Source organism: Neolamprologus brichardi, unplaced genomic scaffold (genome assembly GCF_056152115.1).
Source record: "Neolamprologus brichardi isolate AB-2024 unplaced genomic scaffold, ASM5615211v1 NODE_ptg000031l+_length_7269946_cov_1, whole genome shotgun sequence".
Lineage (NCBI taxonomy): Eukaryota > Metazoa > Chordata > Actinopteri > Cichliformes > Cichlidae > Neolamprologus > Neolamprologus brichardi.
This window is the reverse complement of record NW_028270136.1, coordinates 5,760,966-5,780,295: the sequence shown is the minus strand read 5'-3', so window position 1 is coordinate 5,780,295 and position 19,330 is coordinate 5,760,966. Positions and strand designations below refer to the sequence as shown.

The window sequence follows — 19,330 nt, the reverse complement described above, 5'->3', positions numbered from 1 at the left end:
TTTAATTAACATTTTCTCTCTAAATCTTTTGAAATTAAAATCTACTTAATTGTTTTAAGTGTCACTTTGTTGCCATAACTTTTTTAAGTAACCTCTAGTCACAGTTTTTACAGTGTAGTAGTGACTAACCCTCAAACCCTCCTACCCACCTCGACATACAAACTCTGTGTGGTTTCACGTGTTCTGTTGATGTTTACATGATCGAAATAACTTGAACACAAACAAAGAGGAACCGTACCGGAAGGAGAAAACTACAAGTCCCAGCATCCTCTGTGTTTAGGGAGGAGCAGTGAAAGTGAAAGTATTGAGCCTTCAGAGCAGCAGGAGGAGGAAGGTGGAGCTGAGGCAGGCGAGTGTTAACATGAATATGTTTCTTCTTATGACATAAAATAATTCCACGCTGTTCGTGTCTGTGGGTGAAATGTGAGGCCGGTCGGCTCCTCTGAGCGCTGGTTTCCTGTAAGTAGAGAGGAAGTGAGTTTAGCTGAGCCTCCGTTTAGCTGAGAGAGCAGGAGGAGAGTGAGAGCTGTGCTGAGGCAGGGTGAGTGTTAACACCGCTCTGACATTACTGTCTCTGTGGCGGGAACAACAGGCTCCGTCAGTGGAGGCAAAAATAATCAGACTTTGGTTTTTCAAAGGAAACAACTTTATGTCGGAAGTTCCCGCACGCTCATTGGATAACGATGTGTCAATCTCAAGTTATTAGCCAATGAGCGTGCGGATTCACTGAAAGACCCGCCTTTATCACGGGACTTTAACAACTACAATGGCGACAAAAACTCTGTGAGTGGAGTTCAGGGTGACGTTATGAAACTGTGACGTTTGAGCCACTTCCTGTTCTCAGTCCCAGCGTCCTGATCACCGAGGTTTCTGTTGCTCTGATATCTGATATTGATTATATTGGTAAACAGGCTGTAGCATAAACATCAGGTCTGTTCTGAAAACTGGCTTTATTTTTTCAAAGTAAGGGAATATCTGTGGTGTGATACCGCGGGCTCATGGGCTAAGGACTTGGATTGACAAGTCAAGCGCAGATGATTGTGTTGTTTCTTATAAAGGCTTGTGTGTGTGTGTCCTTGTGTCAGTGGAACTGAATCAGTGTGTTAGAGAAAGTGCTCCTCTGCTGTGCCGTCATCGTGTGGATGCTTCTTTTAAAGTTGGAACTCGTGTTTTTATGATCTGCTTCATTTCATTGAACCTTTATTTCTAACCATGAAGTCCCTTTGAGGTTACAGCCTCCTGGTTAGGTTTAGGCTGTTATTGTGCTTCAGGCTGAAATATGAGGAGTAAGGAGTGGGGCTGGTTCGCCCTCATGACCCTCACCATAACACATACGTCACAGGACAGTGTTTACCACAGAAACTCCATGAAATGATCAATGAGAACTTTAGAAACCCGTTAGTGTGATGCTTCCAGTACAACAGCACCTCTGAGTGTGTGTGTTTACCTCTCAGACTAACTCCACCCTGACATCAAGAAGATGGAGGAAAAGGATGGAGCAGGATCTGCAGCATCCAGCTGTGTGTCTGTGAGGAGTGACCGGTCCAAAGGAAGACCTCCAGACTTCAGTAATGAACCTGCAGCAACAATGTAAGAGAGCTGCTGACTCATTTATTCAGTGTAAATAATGATTTTTGATGCAATGGGAGAAGAAAAATGACAAAAACAGTTTTAAAAATAAGGATTAAAATATTACAAACTATATTTTTGAGTTTCCTGATGTAGTACAAAAATATATGAACATAACTGTATATAGGACAGATATTTTACGGTTCTTTTAAGCAGCACCAAAAAACAAAAAGACTATTTTTAAGCTGTCTGAGGTAGTGAGTCAACATGTCACACTGGGTCAAAGGTCAGGGAGTAAAAGTGTGTTTTAAAGGAGGTTTAAAAGCAGTGTGAGGAGCCTGTCGAGGTAAATCGTTCCATAATTGATCAAATTGAGTTGGTGGACCTCTGTGTGAAATCAAGCATCTGGTTCACAGAGAGGGTAACCCTCAAATGGGCTGTACAACATTATATAGTGAGACAAAAACAGAGATTATCGTAGCCATCGCTCTCTCGCATGGACGTGGCAGTCTTGCTGTCTGCTGCGAATCCTCCCCGTACCTCCGTGACCTCGTCTGGTATCTGCTCCCTCCTCTGTAAGAGACAGTAAAGGAAAACACGTCTCTGCCTAGTCTTGAAAATCTAATGTTATCATCCATTGTTCTTCTAGTTACTCTTCTTCTTGTGGCCTCAGCTAACTGCTAATATTTAAATGGCTAACATTAACATGTGTGCCAGCCAGGTTAACATTTATGCTGAACTATGATTAATTAACTGATGTTGAAACTGGAGCTTTACTGACCTCTGAAATTCCTCCTAAAGTGTTGTTCAGTGTTGTGACAGTCAGCTGCTTCAGCTGCTGCTGGGATGGGCCGTGGCAAAGAGAACAGAGAAAATCAAAATCAGAGTTTTTCTCTGAATTAAAAGCAAGGAAACAACAATATATTCTACATGGTGAAACTGATGGTTTCTGGTGTTTGGGTCTGTTTTTCTGTATTTATGCAGATAAAGTGTATAGTTATTATTTACACTCATACCTCTGTGTGTGTTGTTTTAAAGCCCAGAGCTGTGGGGCGTACCAGGCTCAGCTGGACATAACCCTAAAACTAATCCAGAACCTGGACCTGAACCCAGCTGTGTTTCCTTAAAGAGCAACGTGTCGAAGGATGCTGTTGTACACTTTAACAAAAGTCTGTTATGTGACAAAGAGTAAGTACATTATTTTTATGAGATTGTTCATCATGTCTTTAATTTAATATTTCCAGTTTTTCCTTCCTATCTCATGAAGCTGTTACATTTATTGTTTTTCTTTAAGGATCAATAAGAGGCCAGAATCTCCTGGACCTGAACCCAGCTGTGTGTCTCTAAAGAGCAACGAGTCGAAGGATATTCGTGTAAACTTTAAAGGATGTTATTCTGCTGCTGAGAGGTAATGTGTGTCTGGATGTTGTTCCTGACTTTGTATTTATGAATAAATCCTCATGTTTAATATCAGCTCAGCTCTTTTTCACACACATTTCTATGTTGGTGTGTGAAGCGTTGTGTGTTGGAGTGTTTCCACAAACACAGCAGTCAGAGTGGAAAGAGTGGATGTTGTAGGAGGTGTTTGTGTAGTGAAGAGGCTGAGTGTCTGTAGGACTCCAGCTGCTCCAGCAGGTGTCTCCTTTGTGCTTTGCTTCAAACACAGTGTAGGGAGGAGCTTCCACTCAGGTGTTTCAGGTGTTGCTGGATGGAGGAGGACAAATTGTTTTTCCCTTCAGTGACACTTCAGCAGCTCAATGTTCTGGGTAGATGTTTGTCTTTATGAAGGTTTATGGATCATTGTTCTTACTTTGGTTAAACTGAGCAATACATTTTCCATCTAACATTTAAAGTAAATTTCCAGGTGAAAAAAAAAGATCTGCAGCTGCAGCCTCTGTGATGTTTCACAGTCTGAAAGTAACAAATTCATAAATTCATAAATTTTGGCGTGAGATATGTGAAGACTTATCAAAGTGTCTGAAATGTAACATTCCAGCCTCCCCTTTAGTATGCTTGCTGGGCAACTTGGATGAGGTCACTGCAGAAATAAACACAGACCACGTTGTTTTTACGGCCCTATGCATTGCCAAGAAAATGGTCCTCATTAACTGGAAAAATAAAAATAATCTTAATTCTAACCAATATAAAAACCATCTAATAGATCACATTAGTCTTGATGCCGCCTCTGCCATCACATTTGATCAATCCCTTTGGGCTCCTTTGATCGGCTTCATCACCTAGTGGGGGTGGGGGGTCATGGTTTGGTCCTGCCTTCGCTATTGTGGTTGATATGGGGATAGGGACGGCCTTAGGGCGTCTGGGGAGTCCCTAGGGATTTTTCCCTGGAGGGCCTAACCCGGGGATGTGGCCATGACCTTGTTAGGGGCTCTGGGGGCTCTTAGATGGTGTTTTCCTTGTGGCTGCGTACAGCGGAGATGGGGGAGGGTCTGTGCTGGCGGACGTTGGTTACTGGCCTGGTAGCCTGGCTGCCCCTGGGTGGGTCCGGGACAGGCGTGGAGGTTTGGGGGCTTGGGTCCTGGCTGTTGTGTCGCCGGAGCTGTGGGCGGGTGGGTGCAGGGGGGCTCAGCCCCTGTGCAGGGGACCTCTGGTGCATCGGCCCAACTAGGGTGCTCTCTAACTGGTGGGGAGGTTGTTCTTGAGGTGGAGTCGGGTGGGCTGCCCCGGACTCTGTGGGGCTGGGCGGTGCTGCTGCTGCGGGCCCCGGTCCGGATGGGCCTGGGCCCCCTTGCCCTGGTGGGTTCCAGAGTGTGGGGGTGCCTACTGGGGTCAGCGGGGGAGCTGGCCCCAGGGAGGGGCCCCTTGCCCCTCCCTTTCTTCCCTCCCTATCCTCAGCTGCCTCCCTATTCCCGCTCTACCACACCCACCCATACACACAGGGCTTGGGGTACAGGTATGTCACCAAGGTGCTGGGGAGGCACTCCCCCTCTGTCCCCTTCTGGCCGCTTGTGCCTCAATTTTATTCTGCAACCTAGACATCCACATTACTCACACTCTCACATAACACATACATATAGGGCCTTGGGGGTGGGCACGTTTTACAGCCTCCAGAGGATGGTCGGTGTATTCCAACCCATCTCTGGCGCTGGTGCCCTACCCTCAATCTTAAATGCATATAGACACTAAGGGTTTTCGGGAGGATCCGTGCTGCTCTCTGAGAGGAAGCAAGTACCATGCTCTCCTGTGTTTTAAATGCACTTTAGAACAGCACACAGCAACACTACACATGAGCGGGCGTAGGGAGGTTTGGGGAGTGCGACTGTCTGTGCAGTGTCTATTTGTGTCTGTCTACACTTTGACAGACCCCAATCTGACGGCCAGCACCTCCTCCCAGCCCCCCAGCCCTGACGGCTAACAGAACCGGGGTGAGTGAAGACCCCAAACCTCCCTACGCCCGCTCATGTGTAGTGTTGCTGTGTGCTGTTCTAAAGTGCATTTAAAACACAGGAACCATGCTCTCCTGTGTTTTAAATGCACCCCGGTTCTGTTAGCCGTCAGGGCTGGGGGGCTGGGAGGAGGTGCTGGCCGTCAGATTGGGGTCTGGGATGCGGGGCCTCCCTGCTACTGCACATAAGGAGGTGGTCCGCTTGCCTCCACCCCAGAGAGAAGGGTTACATCTCCTGGGTCTAGGTGCGGCTTGCCCCTCTGGGGGCGGGGGTACCTGGACCTGGGAAATAGAGTATGTTTGGGGAGTGCGACTGTCCGTGCAGTGTCTATTTGTGTCTGTCTACACGTTGGGTGAGTGCCGAGTATTTGGTTGTGTATATGGGGGTGGGAATGCACGTTTGTGTCCGCATGCGCCTGTTCGTCTGTGTCTATATGTCAGGTTGGGTCTTAGACTCCACCTCTCTGGGAACATCTCAGGCCCTCCAAAGTACGGAGGCCTATCTCCCCTCACCACACTCCCTGCCGGTGGCTGATGCCCTCAGACGTTAGTGTGTTTGTGGTCCTTGTTGACTGGGGCTGGGCGCTCATGTATGTACCGGCTCACTCCTGGTGGCCGATTGGCAGGGCCTGGCGCCTGTGGCCCGGCTGGGCCCCTTCTGGGGGGTGGGATGCCCTCAGGCCTCTGGCCTCTGGGCCTGAAGCTCTGTCCTCTGGCACAGCTGGCTGCCGGCAGAGCCCGCGGGCACGCCACTGCAACCCCCTCTGCCCTTGCTCCGTAGCTGCTGGGTGACCTCTCGTTTGGGGCTCTACTCAGCTCTTCCCAGGAGGGTGGCACGGTTCTCCCCTTTTGGTGGTCCTCCTCGGGTCCTCGTACTCTGGGGCCTCTGGATGTCTGGGGCCTGGATCTCCTCCATACCTGCTTCATACCCTGTTGGACGGGGCTATGGCTCCCCACACTCCCTAGCAGATCGTTACATGGAGAAACCTTTGGAATACTATCATGCTGATCCACACAGGTGTACACACAGGTGTTCACACAGGTGTTCACAGACCCGGACTACACCTCTCTTGGCTGCTGCCTCAAAGCATATTGTGCGCTGTCTATCTTGCGTGCTGCACAATAGCGTTTAATATTTAGTATCTACTGTTATCTACTGCTAGCTAGTTTATTGTGATGGTGCTGTTTTTATTATGTTGCTCTTTTTTTGTTTGCTTTCTCTTCTGTTTTTTTTTCTCCATACAGGTGATCCAGGTGTTTTGTTTGTTTTTCTTTCTTTCTTCCCCCATTTCTCACCGTCTCTTCTCCCCTCTGGTTTTCTTTCTCTCCCTCTCTTTCTTTCATTCTTTCTCCCTATCCTATCCCCCAGTCATGTCTGTCCCGTTTGTAGCAACCGAAAATAAAATAAATTCATAATTATAATAAAGGTCAATCAAATGGACCAATATGGCAAGGCCATGATGATCCACTCGGTAAAATAAATCCGCTTGGCATCTTTCTTGGCCCTAAGACAACAATTCTGATGGTAAAAGATCCAAACGGGACACACACACACACAAAAAGAAAGTAACAAATTCAACCAGAGTTCAAACAAAGGCTTAATATATGTGTGTATTTGATATAATGCCAACAAGTACAAATAGGTGTTCTTACAGGTCTTAATCATAGAGGTCTGATAAGTCTGGTGACTTTCACAGTCAGCAATTTATGTGAACGCTCAGCTGAAACCCTGGGTTGACTTATCGAGTTAATAACAAGCATCACGTGACTGTGAATGCTAAAGTGAATCCAGATAAAGGAAAGAGACCCTGCTAATGTTGGACTCACTTCTTAGTGTAGATCCCAGGAGGAAGTTCAACATAGCCAGTCATTCTTTGTGCGAGCTCAACCAAACCTGAGACCACAGTGCAGGATAATGATTATCATCTGTCTCTGTCAAGGACATTTAAAATCCACAAATAACAAACATAATTATATTTGATCATTAAACATCTCTTTTTACTTAAAAAAGCACGAGCACACTGGTGGATTACAGAAACATGAAAACTCGTTAACAGTAAAGTTAATTTAGGCGTAAACAAAGAGGCAAACATACTTAAGTAGAAGGACTGATGTTTGTGTTAAAATACCCTCTTACATCTGAAATGCTGATTGAACTTTCTCCAAAAGTTAATTCTGTTCATCTGGAAAATTCTCATGACCATTGATCAACAACCACTGATCAATAACCATGAGTCCCATTCACAGAGAGTTGGGGAATGGCTGAAATCACAGCATGTAAGATGGTGACAGATGTACCCTTAGGCCCCCTCCTCGATTCAGAGATGGTCTTTCCCTTTTCACGTAAATGGCCTCCTTGACTCCGCCCTCAAACCAGCGTTCCTCTCTGTCCAGGATGTTACATCCTCATCATTGAAAGAGTGTCCACTGGCCTGTAGGTGTGAATAGACTGCAGAGTCCTGGCCTGACGAGGTGGCTCTTCTGTGCTGTAGCCAGAGGTTGTTTGGTTTCCCCGATGTATAAATCCTGACAATCCTCCTGCACTTAACAGCGTACACTATGTTACTCTGTTTGTGTCGGGGGACCCGATCCTTGGGGTGGACCAGTTTTTGGGGCAGGGTGTTTTGGGTTTAAAAGACACAGAGACCTGGTGTTAGAGCTGCACGATTAATCGTTAGAAAATCGCGATCTCAATTCATACTTGACAACGACAACGACATGACAACGATTTAAAAAAAAGAAAGAAAAAAAAGACGACGATTGTACCGCATTTTGATCCGGGACGTAATCTGCATGAAAACAAGCGCTCACTCTTCCTGCTCAACAAATGATAAGGGCGGAGCCTTATACCACGTGATACAGAAGCTGGCTGCTAAAATTGGCAGGAAAAAACAACGGAGAGCACGTCAGGGATGACGAGAAAGTGACAGGAGAAAATCTGTCCCGGTCAACCACCCAAACATCAATAACGGGAACCTTATACAGCGCTTCCCTATACCTGTCGAACTCCTGCAGGCACAAAGAAATTACGGAGGCTATTACTTATCACCTGACCAAAGATATGGCTCCATCAACACTGTGCAAAACGAGGGATTTAGGAGAATGATCAACACCCTAGACAAACGCTACACAGTGCCGTCCCGCAACTATTTTTCTATTGTTGCACTACCTGCTCTATACACGCAGTGTCGAGCAACGGTGGAGACGTAATTTCAAGCAGTACAACATTTTGCAGCAACGACAAAATGTGAGACATTTGTTGTTTTTATGTTTAATTTATTGTTTTTATGTTCAGTCTCAACTGTTACGAAGTTGATGTGCAGTTAATAAGCGCAATAAATATTTATACTGGGAAAGAAAATCGTGAGAGAATCGTGATCTCAATTCTAAGCAAAAAAATCGTGATTCTCATTTTATGCAAAATCGTGCAGCCCTACCTGGTGTTTAGAAAAAATGCATCTCAACTGCTCCGATACTCCTGACACGCACGGGATCACTACAGGTTTTCACTTAGGCAGCGGTTGTCCTTCTCTCCTGGATCAGCTGGAGCTTTCTTTAGGAGCCTTTCCAGCTTTGACAAAAGTCCAGCTGGGATAACCACATTTATGCTACGTCCAGATGAACAGAATCGACTTTTGGAGATTTACTTTCCTGGATGATTTAGAATGCATCAAGACGTTCCTCCTAAAGTGTTGTTCAGTGTTGTGACAGTCAGCTGCTTCAGCTGCTGCTGGGATGGGCCGTGGCAAAGAGAACAGAGAAAATCAAAATCAGAGTTTTTCTCTGAATTAAAAGCAAGGAAACAACAATATATTCTATATGGTGAAACTGATGGTTTCTGGTGTTTGGGTCTGTTTTTCTGTATTTATGCAGGTAAAGTGTAAACTCAGATGAATCATACCATCAAATGTTAAAGGAAAATATCAGGATGAGTGTCTGTGAGCTGAGAAGGACGTGAAGCGAGCAGTTTATCCCAGAGCTGAAGCTGCTCTGTGTGCAGAGATGAGCTCAGATTCCTGCTGTGATTGATCAACAGTCACAGAAATGTAGACTTGTAGTTATTACTGCAGTATGGTCACAGCAGATACTGATAAACACATATTATGAGGATGGATGATCAAGTTTCTCACTCTCTCCTTTAAATCTCAGTTTTTTCTTCGTCACAGTTTATCTGTTAATTTATTAATGAATAACACTGAAAGAGTTTCTGTTATATTTCCCCTTGAACATCAGCTTATTACGGCGGCATTAGGAAATAGACCCCCTCCAAAGAATGAATAAATGAATTATGATAATAATAAAAGGATTAAAAAGCAGAGCTCAGAGTGGTAGAATGGTCAAACATGGATCCACGGGTGCTTCAACTGCATTTGGTGACGTGACTAAAGCAAATCTTTTAAATAATCCCACCATCAACGGGATGTTGTCTCCTTTACTACGGTTACTTTACTTGGTCACCGTGTGAATTTCTTTGAAATGAACCAAATTCTTTTATTTGTTGGTTGTTGCATATTTAACCTCTACAGTCAGGAAAGAAGGAGATGAGGCCTCAACAATGTTGGGTTGTAGCTGTGCTTCAGGTTAGAGTGAGTGTCCATGGAATAAATGTAAGTCAGTGAACTGGAAACATGACTGTGTTAACTTTGTTTTCCTTTTTATAATGAGTCTAATCAAAGGTGGACAGAAGTATCTCAACTTTGACTTCTCTGTGTCACCATCAGAGCTTCTGCACAGTGTGGAGAAAGATCCAGAACCAGAGCTGGACTGCAGACAGCCAGTCAGAGCTGCTGTGTACAAAGTAAGACTGAACATCTGTCTGCTGATGGACTCATTTCTGAAAACTGGACTTCTTGTGTTGTTCAGACATTGAAGAGTTTTCTTTCTGTTTTTCTTTCTTTCAGCAGTTGTTGGTCTGCAGGAGGTTTTAGATGAACATAAGGTCAGTCTGAGGAGGAGATGTGAACGTGTGACTGAAGGAAGTGATGAAACAGGAAGTAGAACCCTCCTCAACACCATCTACACTGAGCTCTACATCACAGAGGGACAGAGTGAAGAGGTTCATACCCAACATGAGGTGAGGCAGCTGGAGACAGCTTCCAAGATGGACTCCCTCCATGACGCTCCAATCAGGTGCCAGGACATCTTTAAAGCCTTACCTGACCAACAGACACCCATCAGAGTGGTTCTGACCAACGGCGTGGCTGGTGTTGGAAAAACCTTCTCAGTGCAGAAGTTCACTCTGGACTGGGCAGAGGGCTTGGAGAACCAACATGTCAGTGTGGTGGTTCTGCTTTCATTCAGGGAGCTGAACCTGATCAGAGATGAGCAGTACAGTCTTCTGGAGCTGCTCCATGTTTTCCATCCAACATTACAGAAGGTCACAGCAGAGAAGCTGGCTGTCTCTCAGCTTTTGTTCATCTTTGACGGCCTGGATGAAAGCAGACTTTCATTGGATTTCACCAACAGGAAGCTGCTGTCTGATGTCACACAGAAGTCATCAGTCAGCCAGCTGCTGACAAACCTCATCCAGGGGAATCTGCTTCCCTCGGCTCTCGTCTGGATAACTTCCCGACCTGCAGCAGCCAATCAGATCCCTCCTACATGTGTTGACAGGCTAACAGAAGTACGAGGCTTCACTGACGCCCAGAAGGAGGAGTACTTCAGGAGGAGATTCAGTGATGAAGAGCTGTCCAGCAGAATCATCTCCCACATTAAGACATCCAGGAGCCTCCACATCATGTGTAGAATCCCAGTCTTCTGCTGGATCACTGCTACAGTTCTGGAGCACATGTTGACTACAGAGCAGAGAGGAGAGCTGCCCAAGACCCTGACTGACATGTACTCACACTTCCTGCTGGTTCAGACAAAGAGGAAGAAGAACAAGTTCCACGAGGGACATGAGACGAGTCCACAAGAACTGACGGAGGCTGACAGGGAAGTTCTTCTGAAGCTGGGGAGGCTGGCGTTTGAACATCTGGAGAAAGGAAACATCATGTTCTACCAAGAAGACCTGGAGCAGTGTGGTCTGGATGTGACTGAGGCCTCGGTGTACTCAGGAGTTTGTACAGAGATCTTCAAAAGAGAGTGTGTGATCTTCCAGAAACCAGTCTACTGCTTTGTTCATCTGAGCATTCAGGAGTTTCTGGCTGCAGTCTACAGGTTCCACTGTTTCACCAGCAGGAAGACAGAGGTGCTGAAGAACTTCCTGGGGAGAGGCCAGAATGAGGATGAGGAGTATGATAATGATGACAGTCACAGTGATAATTATCATGATGAGGAAGTTTTGCTGGATGATTACATGATGCGTGAATCCTCTGTGGATTACTTTCTGATGAGAGCCATGGATAAATCCCTCCAGAGTAAAAATGGCCACCTGGACGTGTTTGTTCGCTTCCTTCATGGGCTCTGTCTGGAGTCCAACCAGAGACTCTTAGTAGGTCTGCTGGGTCAGACAGAGAACAGTCCAGAAACCATCCATAGAGTCATCAACAACCTGAAGGAGATGAACAGTTATGAAATCTCTCCTGACAGAAGCATCAACATCTTCCACTGTCTGATGGAGATGAACGACCTCTCAGTACATCAGGTGATCCAAGAGTTCCTGAAGTCAGAGAACAGATCAGAACAGGAACTCTCTGAGATCCAGTGCTCAGCTCTGGCCTTCATGCTGCAGATGTCAGAGGAGGTTCTGGATGAGTTGGACCTTCAGAAGTACAACACATCAGAGCAGGGACGACAGAGACTGATTCCAGCTGTGAGGAACTGCAGAAAGGCTGGGTGAGTCCAGATGTGATCATTAACATCATTGATCAGTGTAGGTTAGTAGTTTAATGTTGAAAATAAAATCAGATTGTAACCACACAGTGTTTGTGTCCGTACGCTGCAACCTTCCACACCATCCTTTATCGTACAGACTCAGCAGCAGCTCCATGGATCCCAAATCCAAGAGTGGAGAACAGATTTGAAGTGTGTCCATGCAGTCACAGCTGTTTCCACCATGTTTCCACTGATATTAATCCTGTTCAATGACACGTTTCATATCAGTGAATATGTTCTTCAGGACGTCCACTGACATGTTTAAGTGTCCTGCTGGAAATCACTCAAATCATCCATGAAATCATGAAAAATCCTTTTAGTGTTTCTAACTTCCCCCTCTGTCCTCTCTCTCTCTCCATCCTCCTCACTGCTGCTTTCACTGATAATCACACAAACATCGTATTCAGCTACAAAATAACAATAATATCATCTGATGATCATTATTATAAGAGCAGGATCCATATGTGATATCAGAGTAACACACTGATGGTTATGTGCAGTCATCATCAGTGACTGTGGGTCAAATAGAAGCTCTCTGATTGGTTGCTGACCTTGGTCACCTGTCTACTCTCACCTGTGTGTGTTTGCTCTCTCTTTGCTGTCTCCATCCTCTCTCTCCTTTCTCTCCCTCTCTGTCTTTGTACCGTCACTCAGGTCCAATGGAAACAGTGACATTTACAAACCAATCAAAGACAAACTGATCCATGTCAGGTGATAACAATATTCAAAGTGAATACAGGCTGCTGCTGGACACAGACAGGTAACATCATTTTGACTTGCTGTCACCTGGATCTGGACTCATAAATACTGAAGCCCTGAACAGGAATACAAATCATTTTCTGCCAACTAGCGACACACCAGCAGATAATGTCTCAGAAAGCTAAAATGAGCCAATCATTTCTGTGTTTAGTTCCTGAAATCAGATCTGATATCAGCAGCTCTGAGTTCATTCATCATTATTGTCCAGTGATGAGATTTCTGCTCCGTTTGGTAACAGTCAGCAGGTTTTTCCTGCGTGTGGACGTGAACAGTCGTACTTGACAGCAGGTAGCAAACAGAGATCATCTTTCCAGCTGGAACTCTTCACTGAGCTGAACTCATTCAAATGTTCTGGATTCAAAACAGGAAACAGTCCAAATGTGTGTCTTCACTCTGACTCTGGATCTCAGTGACAGACTGTGGACATTATGGAAGCCTAAATGTGACACCATATTCCTCCTTCATCTGCAGATTAAAGCCAAACAAAGATTCTCATTAAAAGTCTGCAGGTCTGAGAGAGACTCAATCGTTGTGTCATGTCAAACACAGTAAGAGGAGCTGAAGCACAGATGTGAAGAGCAGATTCATCAGATTATGACCTCACTCTGTTTTGTCTTCATATACATTCAGTCTGTGTTTATAATGCAGATTTTCTGCTTTTATAATAACACATTTTATATTTTCTATCATCACAGACTGACTGAGTGCTGGCTCTCAGAGTCTCACTATGAAGTTGTGGCCTCAGCTCTGAAGTCCAACCCCTCCCATCTGACAGAGCTGGACATGAGTAGAAATGATGGCCTCCAGCATTCAGGTGTGAAGCTTCTGTGTGCTGGACTGGAGAGTCCAAACTGTCGGCTGGAGACTCTGAGGTGAGTTCACTGACTGCAGCTGTTGTAGTTTTTCTATATTTCAGGTCTTTGATTGATGTTTGAAACTTTCTTTAGTTCCTAAATGTTCAGGATGTGTCTGAAGACAAATGTGAAGAAGTTTGAGTGCTTTCACAAATGTTGTCTTTCCAAACGACTGAACAACAGTTTTTCCTTTTGGCTCCAAACAGAAGTGACAGACTTGAGCAGGGTTCATTTAAAGGCTGACAGAAGTGGAGTGGTGACGGGGAGATGTTTGACAGGACAGTGTTTCAGCCTCCACAGGTTCATGTTGTGCTCCATCCGTCAGTGAAGATGAAGTCAGTGCTGATGAGGCTGTAGAGTGTGTGAGGGATGTGAATGAGGATGATGAAGATCTGATGATAGCAGATAAAAACAGGCTGCAGAGACTTTGAGCCAAACAGGGCACACAGTGTGTACAGAACAGCTGAAATCATTATGGAGGCCTCACTGGAATATGGAAGCATCACAGTACAGCTTCAGTGAAGCTTTAAAGTCTCTGATATGAGATGAGAAATGAAGCAGCCAGAGCTTTTTCATGAGTGGAAATCCACTGTGACTGTGAGCTGCTGCTACAGCCTCCAGATTAGCCAGCAGCTCATCCTGCTCAACATTTTCTCACCAACTTTAATGGAAGTGTGATGTTTTCAGCTGGAGTGATGGTCAGGGTGGCCTCCCTCTCCTCTTCTTCTCCTCTTCCTCTTTCATTTGTAAAGCCACTTCTGCTGCTTTCATTCATGTGGAAGTCCTGTAGCTGAGTTTGGGAGAGACTAACAGCCTCGGCAGCAGAGTGGAGAAAGGCTGTAACACCACCACTTTACTCTGTTCTACCTGTCACATCATTTTATCAGGAAACAAATATGCTCATGTTTTTACTATGTTTGTCTTGAAGATGTAAGAAGATCACATGGTGCTTTTTCTTATTGTGTTGGTTTGTTTCCTGTCTCTTGGATGGAGCCCAGCTGTGCGTGGCCCCTGGGCCTGTGGTCAGAGTGTGTGCTGGATAATCCGGCCCAGGATGAGGCCAAACTGACATGGGATGAAATGTCTGTCACATAATTGAGCTTAGTGTAGTTTCATTTCTGCACAATTTAAAAACAACCAAAACTTTTTTTCTGGCTTTTCTATGTTATACTGTAGACTTTCTTTGATACTGTGTCCAAAAGGAGCAGCTTTTACTTTGAAGGGGAGCCGTCTCTGTTTCCTCTTCAGGTTGGATGATGGAAGCAAATGAGTGTGTGATGTTCTTTCAGTGTTGCACTTTGTAGACACTCCCTGAGCACTGGTCTCACAGCCAGCTGCACATAGAGACCAGTGTTGTTAGTCCAGGTCAGAAGATGACTTGTTGGAATGAAAATGAGCTTGTAGTTTTTCTGCTTTAATAATGTGACTGGAAAAAGGTGTTGGACTTCAAATATGTCCATTTCTTTCACACTTCACCTTTAAAAGTGAAGCCATGTGGTTCCTGGAAGGAAAAACACGACTTTTTCAAGTCTTCGTCCTGTTTTTATGAGAAATGTACGACTTTAATGTGAAACATTCAGAGTTTTTTCTCTTGTTGTGTTTGTTTGAAGCTGCTTCCTGTTGGCTTCAGCTGTTTGGAGTTTCCATTTTCTAAACTTCTACATTCTGAACCTTCTTCAGCTCTGAACAGATGATGAAACACTGAATGATTTCAAGCACTTTGTCTAATAAACTTACATCTTTCATTCTTTATACAGATTGTGGGGCTGTGATTTGTCAGAGATCAGCTGTGATTATCTGGCAGCAGCACTGAAGTCCAACCCCTCCCATCTGAGACAGCTGGTCCTGAGCTTCAACGACAACCTGCAGGATTCAGGAGTGAAGCATCTGTGTGGTTTCCTGGAGAGTCCAGGATGTAAACTTGAAACTCTGGGGTCAGTCAGCATGTTTTAGTTGTGCTGAGATGAATATGATGTGAAAGTTGTGCTGATACTCAACTGCAGACATCAGGCTGATATTATACTGATCCACACTGAGGATCTTCATGGTAAAGTCTGTTTTCTTCTTCTCTGGTTTAGTCCATTGACTGCAGCAGAACAATGTTCACATTTCAAACCTTCAAAGAAGAAGAAAAATCCTCCACTGGATAATTCACTGTGAAACTCTCCAACTCTTCATTCCACCTTAAAGTCTGTGTGACACTGAAATCCAAAGCAAAATGTGCGTTTGCTTTACAGACAGCAGTCCAACACAAACATACACACATCATCCAAAACACAGTCCAACATCCAAATCTCCTCCACTGCCAGCATGAATGATGGGAAAGAGAAGGAGGAACACTCTGACATTCAGGGTTAGAATGAGTTTCATAAAGCAGACTGTGAAGATCAAAGCTGCATTAGAAAGCTTACATGAATGAATGAGTGGACAGAAGTGGACAGAGATCATCTGAAGCACTTCAACGGCTTTAAATCAGCACATTTCTCTTTATTCTTTATCAACTCTGTTAGTTTCTCTCAGTTTTCTGTGGAATGAAGCTAACAGCAGGCTAATAAGATGCTGACCAATAGGTTTCTATTAAAGGTTGTAATTTGTATATGAAAAAGTGCTTTGGCTCAGCAGGGATCAGCTTACAGGTAGAATACAGCTGCTGGATGGGATTAGCATGTCATAGCTATCTACCAAACTGCTAACTGGGGGATTTCAGGCCATCTATGGATCATTTTTGCTAACTGTTTATTCAGCTTAGGCTCACAGGGCTGCAGCCTGTGCCCTAGCTGTCATAGGGCAAGAGGCGTGGTCCACCTGCACAGGTGAGCAGTCCATCACAGGGCCAACAGAGAGAGACAGAGAAGCACTCTCTCACATCCTCACCTACAGCCAATTTAGAAGCACCAATGAACCTAAGCAGCATTTCATTGGACTGTGGGAGAACATCCAACCTCCACAGAAAGGCCAACAAGCTTCAACCTACAACCTTCTTGCTTTAAGGCACTAGTGCGAACCACTTTTCCCCATTTCAGCCCAAATCCTGCATCTTCCTGTTTCTGACTCCAGGCCAGCTCCACTAACACTTTCTCATCAGACACGGCCACCTAGTGGAGGAAGTCTTAGTTCCATTTGAAGCTTCAGATTACAGTTAGTTCCTTTACAAAGAGGTGGAGGTGGTGGGGCCACAGCACCATCATCACTCAGTGCCATAAGACACTTAACCTTTGTTTCCATATGCTGGGAACTTCCTGTTGTTCCAAGGAGGACTGGAAAATGTGTGAAAATCTCCCAATCAGTTCCTCACAGCACACTTCAATCATTTCCCTCCCACAGCATCAGGACCAGGGCTTTTTGTCTCTTTGGTCCCACTAAGAGATTTCCACACAAACACCTCATCAGTGGGACTCTCAGAGCTACCAGCCCTTTGCTACAATCACAAAGCTCTTCATTGAAATCAATGATATCAAAGCTGGAATCAAATGAGTCCAAGTCTTCTGCTGATTCAGCATCACATTCATCTTTGCTCCTTGTTCTGCATCCCCACCATGGACTTCATTCCTTTCCAAGCCAGCCTTGAGTGTCCTTTATTCAGCTCATCCTCTGCTTTACTTTTACACCTGATTTTAGCTGCTTTATCTCTCTTTCAACAAGTTTCTGTGCCTCAAACTTTTTCTTCTCTCCCTCGTAACAAGACAGCTTCTTCTGCCTGAGAACATGTTGGAGTAATTTACTAATCCAGGGCTGCTTATTGGGGAAAATACTTCCTGTTTCCAAAGTAATCCCCATTTTTCCCAGAAAGAAACGTGAGTAGAAATCGATGATCTAAGTGAGAACATGAGCCTTTAAAAAGTCCCAGTGGGTGCAGTCAAAGCAGTCCCTCAGTCCCAGTATAGAGTCTTTGGTCCAGACTGGAACAACTGTGTGCCCAGTTTGAGCTCTCTTCAGTGCTGTGACCTGACAGACCCAGAGGGGCCATCACATCACATTTAGAAGCTCCCCTAATGGAGCCACAACACATGTCCAATACTTAGTCTGTCTTGTTGGACCAACTGGAAGAAATGATTCAAGGACTTAGTCACAGAACAGAGATTCAAATCTCCAAAATCCAACTGGCTGCATCAGGACATATAGTCTGAAACTCTGCACAGTTTCCTGTTTGAAGCTGCTTCCTGTTGGCTTCAGCTGTTTGGAGTTTCCATTTTCTAAACTTCTACATTCTGAACCTTCTTCAGCTCTGAACAGATGATGAAACACTGAATGATTTCAAGCACTTTGTCTGATAAACTTACATCTTTCATTCTTTATACAGATTGGAGAGCTGTGGTTTGTCAAAGATCAGCTGTGATTATCTGGCAGCAGCACTGAAGTCCAACCCCTCCCATCTGAGACAGCTGCACCTACAACTTAACTACCTGAAGGATCCAGATGTGAAGCAGCTGTCTGATCTTCAGCAGAGTCCAGACTACAGACTGGAGACTCTGGGGTCAGTAGAGTGATGGAGTGAGTGGGTGGTGCTGTCAGCAGTATTGTACTAAACACAGTCAGTATGAAACAAAGATCCAGTGTTTCCTGTAAAGCTGCAGCTTCTCAGTGAAGCTGTGAGAGGAGAACGGTGACAGGCTTCAGGATTGGACACAAATACTTCCTGTTTCAAACCTCTTTTCCTTCCTGTTGGCTTCAGCTGTTTGGAGTTTCCATTTTCTAAACTTCTACATTCTGAACCTTCTTCAACTCTGAACAGATGATGAAACACTGAATGATTTCAAGCACTTTGTCTAATAAACTTACATCTTTCATTCTTTATACAGATTGGAGAGCTGTCGTTTGTCAGAGATCAGGTGTGATTATCTGGGAGCAGCACTGAAGTCCAACCCCTCCCATCTGAGAGAGCTGGACCTGTGAGACAACAACCTGTGGCATTCAGATGTGAAGCAGCTGTCTGATCTTCAGCAGAGTCCAGACTACAAACTGGAGACTCTGGGGTCAGTAGAGTGATGGAGTGAGTGGGTGGTGCTGTCAGCAGTATTGTACTAAACACAGTCAGTATGAAACAAAGATCCAGTGTTTCCTGTAAAGCTGCAGCTTCTCAGTGAAGCTGTGAGAGGAGATCAGTGACAGGCTTCAGGATTGGACACCAACACTTCCTGTTTCTCACCTTTATGGTCACCATAGTAACGGCTGACACACTCTGATCAAACGCTGTCAACAGCCAATCAGCTCTCTGAACAAAGCAGCACGCAGACCAATGACTACATTCATTTCCAAGTTGATTTATATGAATGACTCTGCTTGCTCTCTTCATCTGTTGGATTTTGTCCATCATGGCACAGCATGTCTTTATCCTGTCTTCCTTCTCTCACCCCAACCGGTCGCAGCAGATGGCCCCGCCCCTCCCTGAGCCTGGTTCTGCCGGAGGTTTCTTCCTGTTAAAAGGGAGTTTTTCCTTCCCACTGTTGCCAAAGTGCTGCTCATAGGGGGTCATATGATTGTTGGGTTTTTCTCTGTATCTATGAAGCGCCTTGAGGTGACTTTTGTTGTGATTTGGCGCTATATAAATAAAATTGAGAAAGTGAGATGAGAGATGGGGCTATATATATATATATATATATATATATATATATATATATATGTGTTTGTGTATATATGTGTGTGTATATATATATATATATATATATATATATATGTATATATGTGTGTATATATACATATATATATATATATATATATATATATATATATATATACATATATATATATATATATATATATATATATATATATATATATATATACACATATACATATATACATATATATATATATATATATATATATATATATATATATATATATACATACTGATCTCATCAAGAGGATCTGAGGATCTGGAATAGAAGTAAGAGTAAAAGCCAGGAGATGGCAGTAGTGCAACATCTTT

The 19,330-nt window shown here is 44.5% G+C and overlaps 1 protein-coding gene across 1 annotated transcript; it reads left to right on the top strand.

Moving 5' to 3' along the window:
- Positions 1-939: 939 nt before the first annotated feature.
- Positions 940-18,974, top strand: LOC148094732 (protein NLRC3-like). Its single transcript, XM_087837381.1, has 9 exons — positions 940-1,590; positions 2,608-2,757; positions 2,864-2,977; positions 9,694-9,770; positions 9,874-11,749; positions 13,243-13,419; positions 15,159-15,335; positions 17,702-17,875; positions 18,201-18,974. Exons 1-9 carry the CDS (start codon positions 1,481-1,483, stop codon positions 18,292-18,294), a joined length of 2,949 nt encoding a protein of 982 aa, XP_087693507.1. The 5' UTR covers positions 940-1,480; the 3' UTR covers positions 18,295-18,974.
- Positions 18,975-19,330: the final 356 nt, after the last annotated feature.

Excerpts from the sequence above, each read along its gene's own strand:
- LOC148094732 (XM_087837381.1), top strand. The coding sequence starts at position 1,481 with ATGGAGGAAAAGGATGGAGCAGGATCTGCAGCATCCAGCTGTGTGTCT. Across the intron at positions 2,978-9,693 it reads TGTTATTCTGCTGCTGAGAG|AGCTTCTGCACAGTGTGGAG; the intron begins GTAATGTGTGTC and ends TGTCACCATCAG. Across the intron at positions 15,336-17,701 it reads TGTAAACTTGAAACTCTGGG|ATTGGAGAGCTGTGGTTTGT; the intron begins GTCAGTCAGCAT and ends TTCTTTATACAG.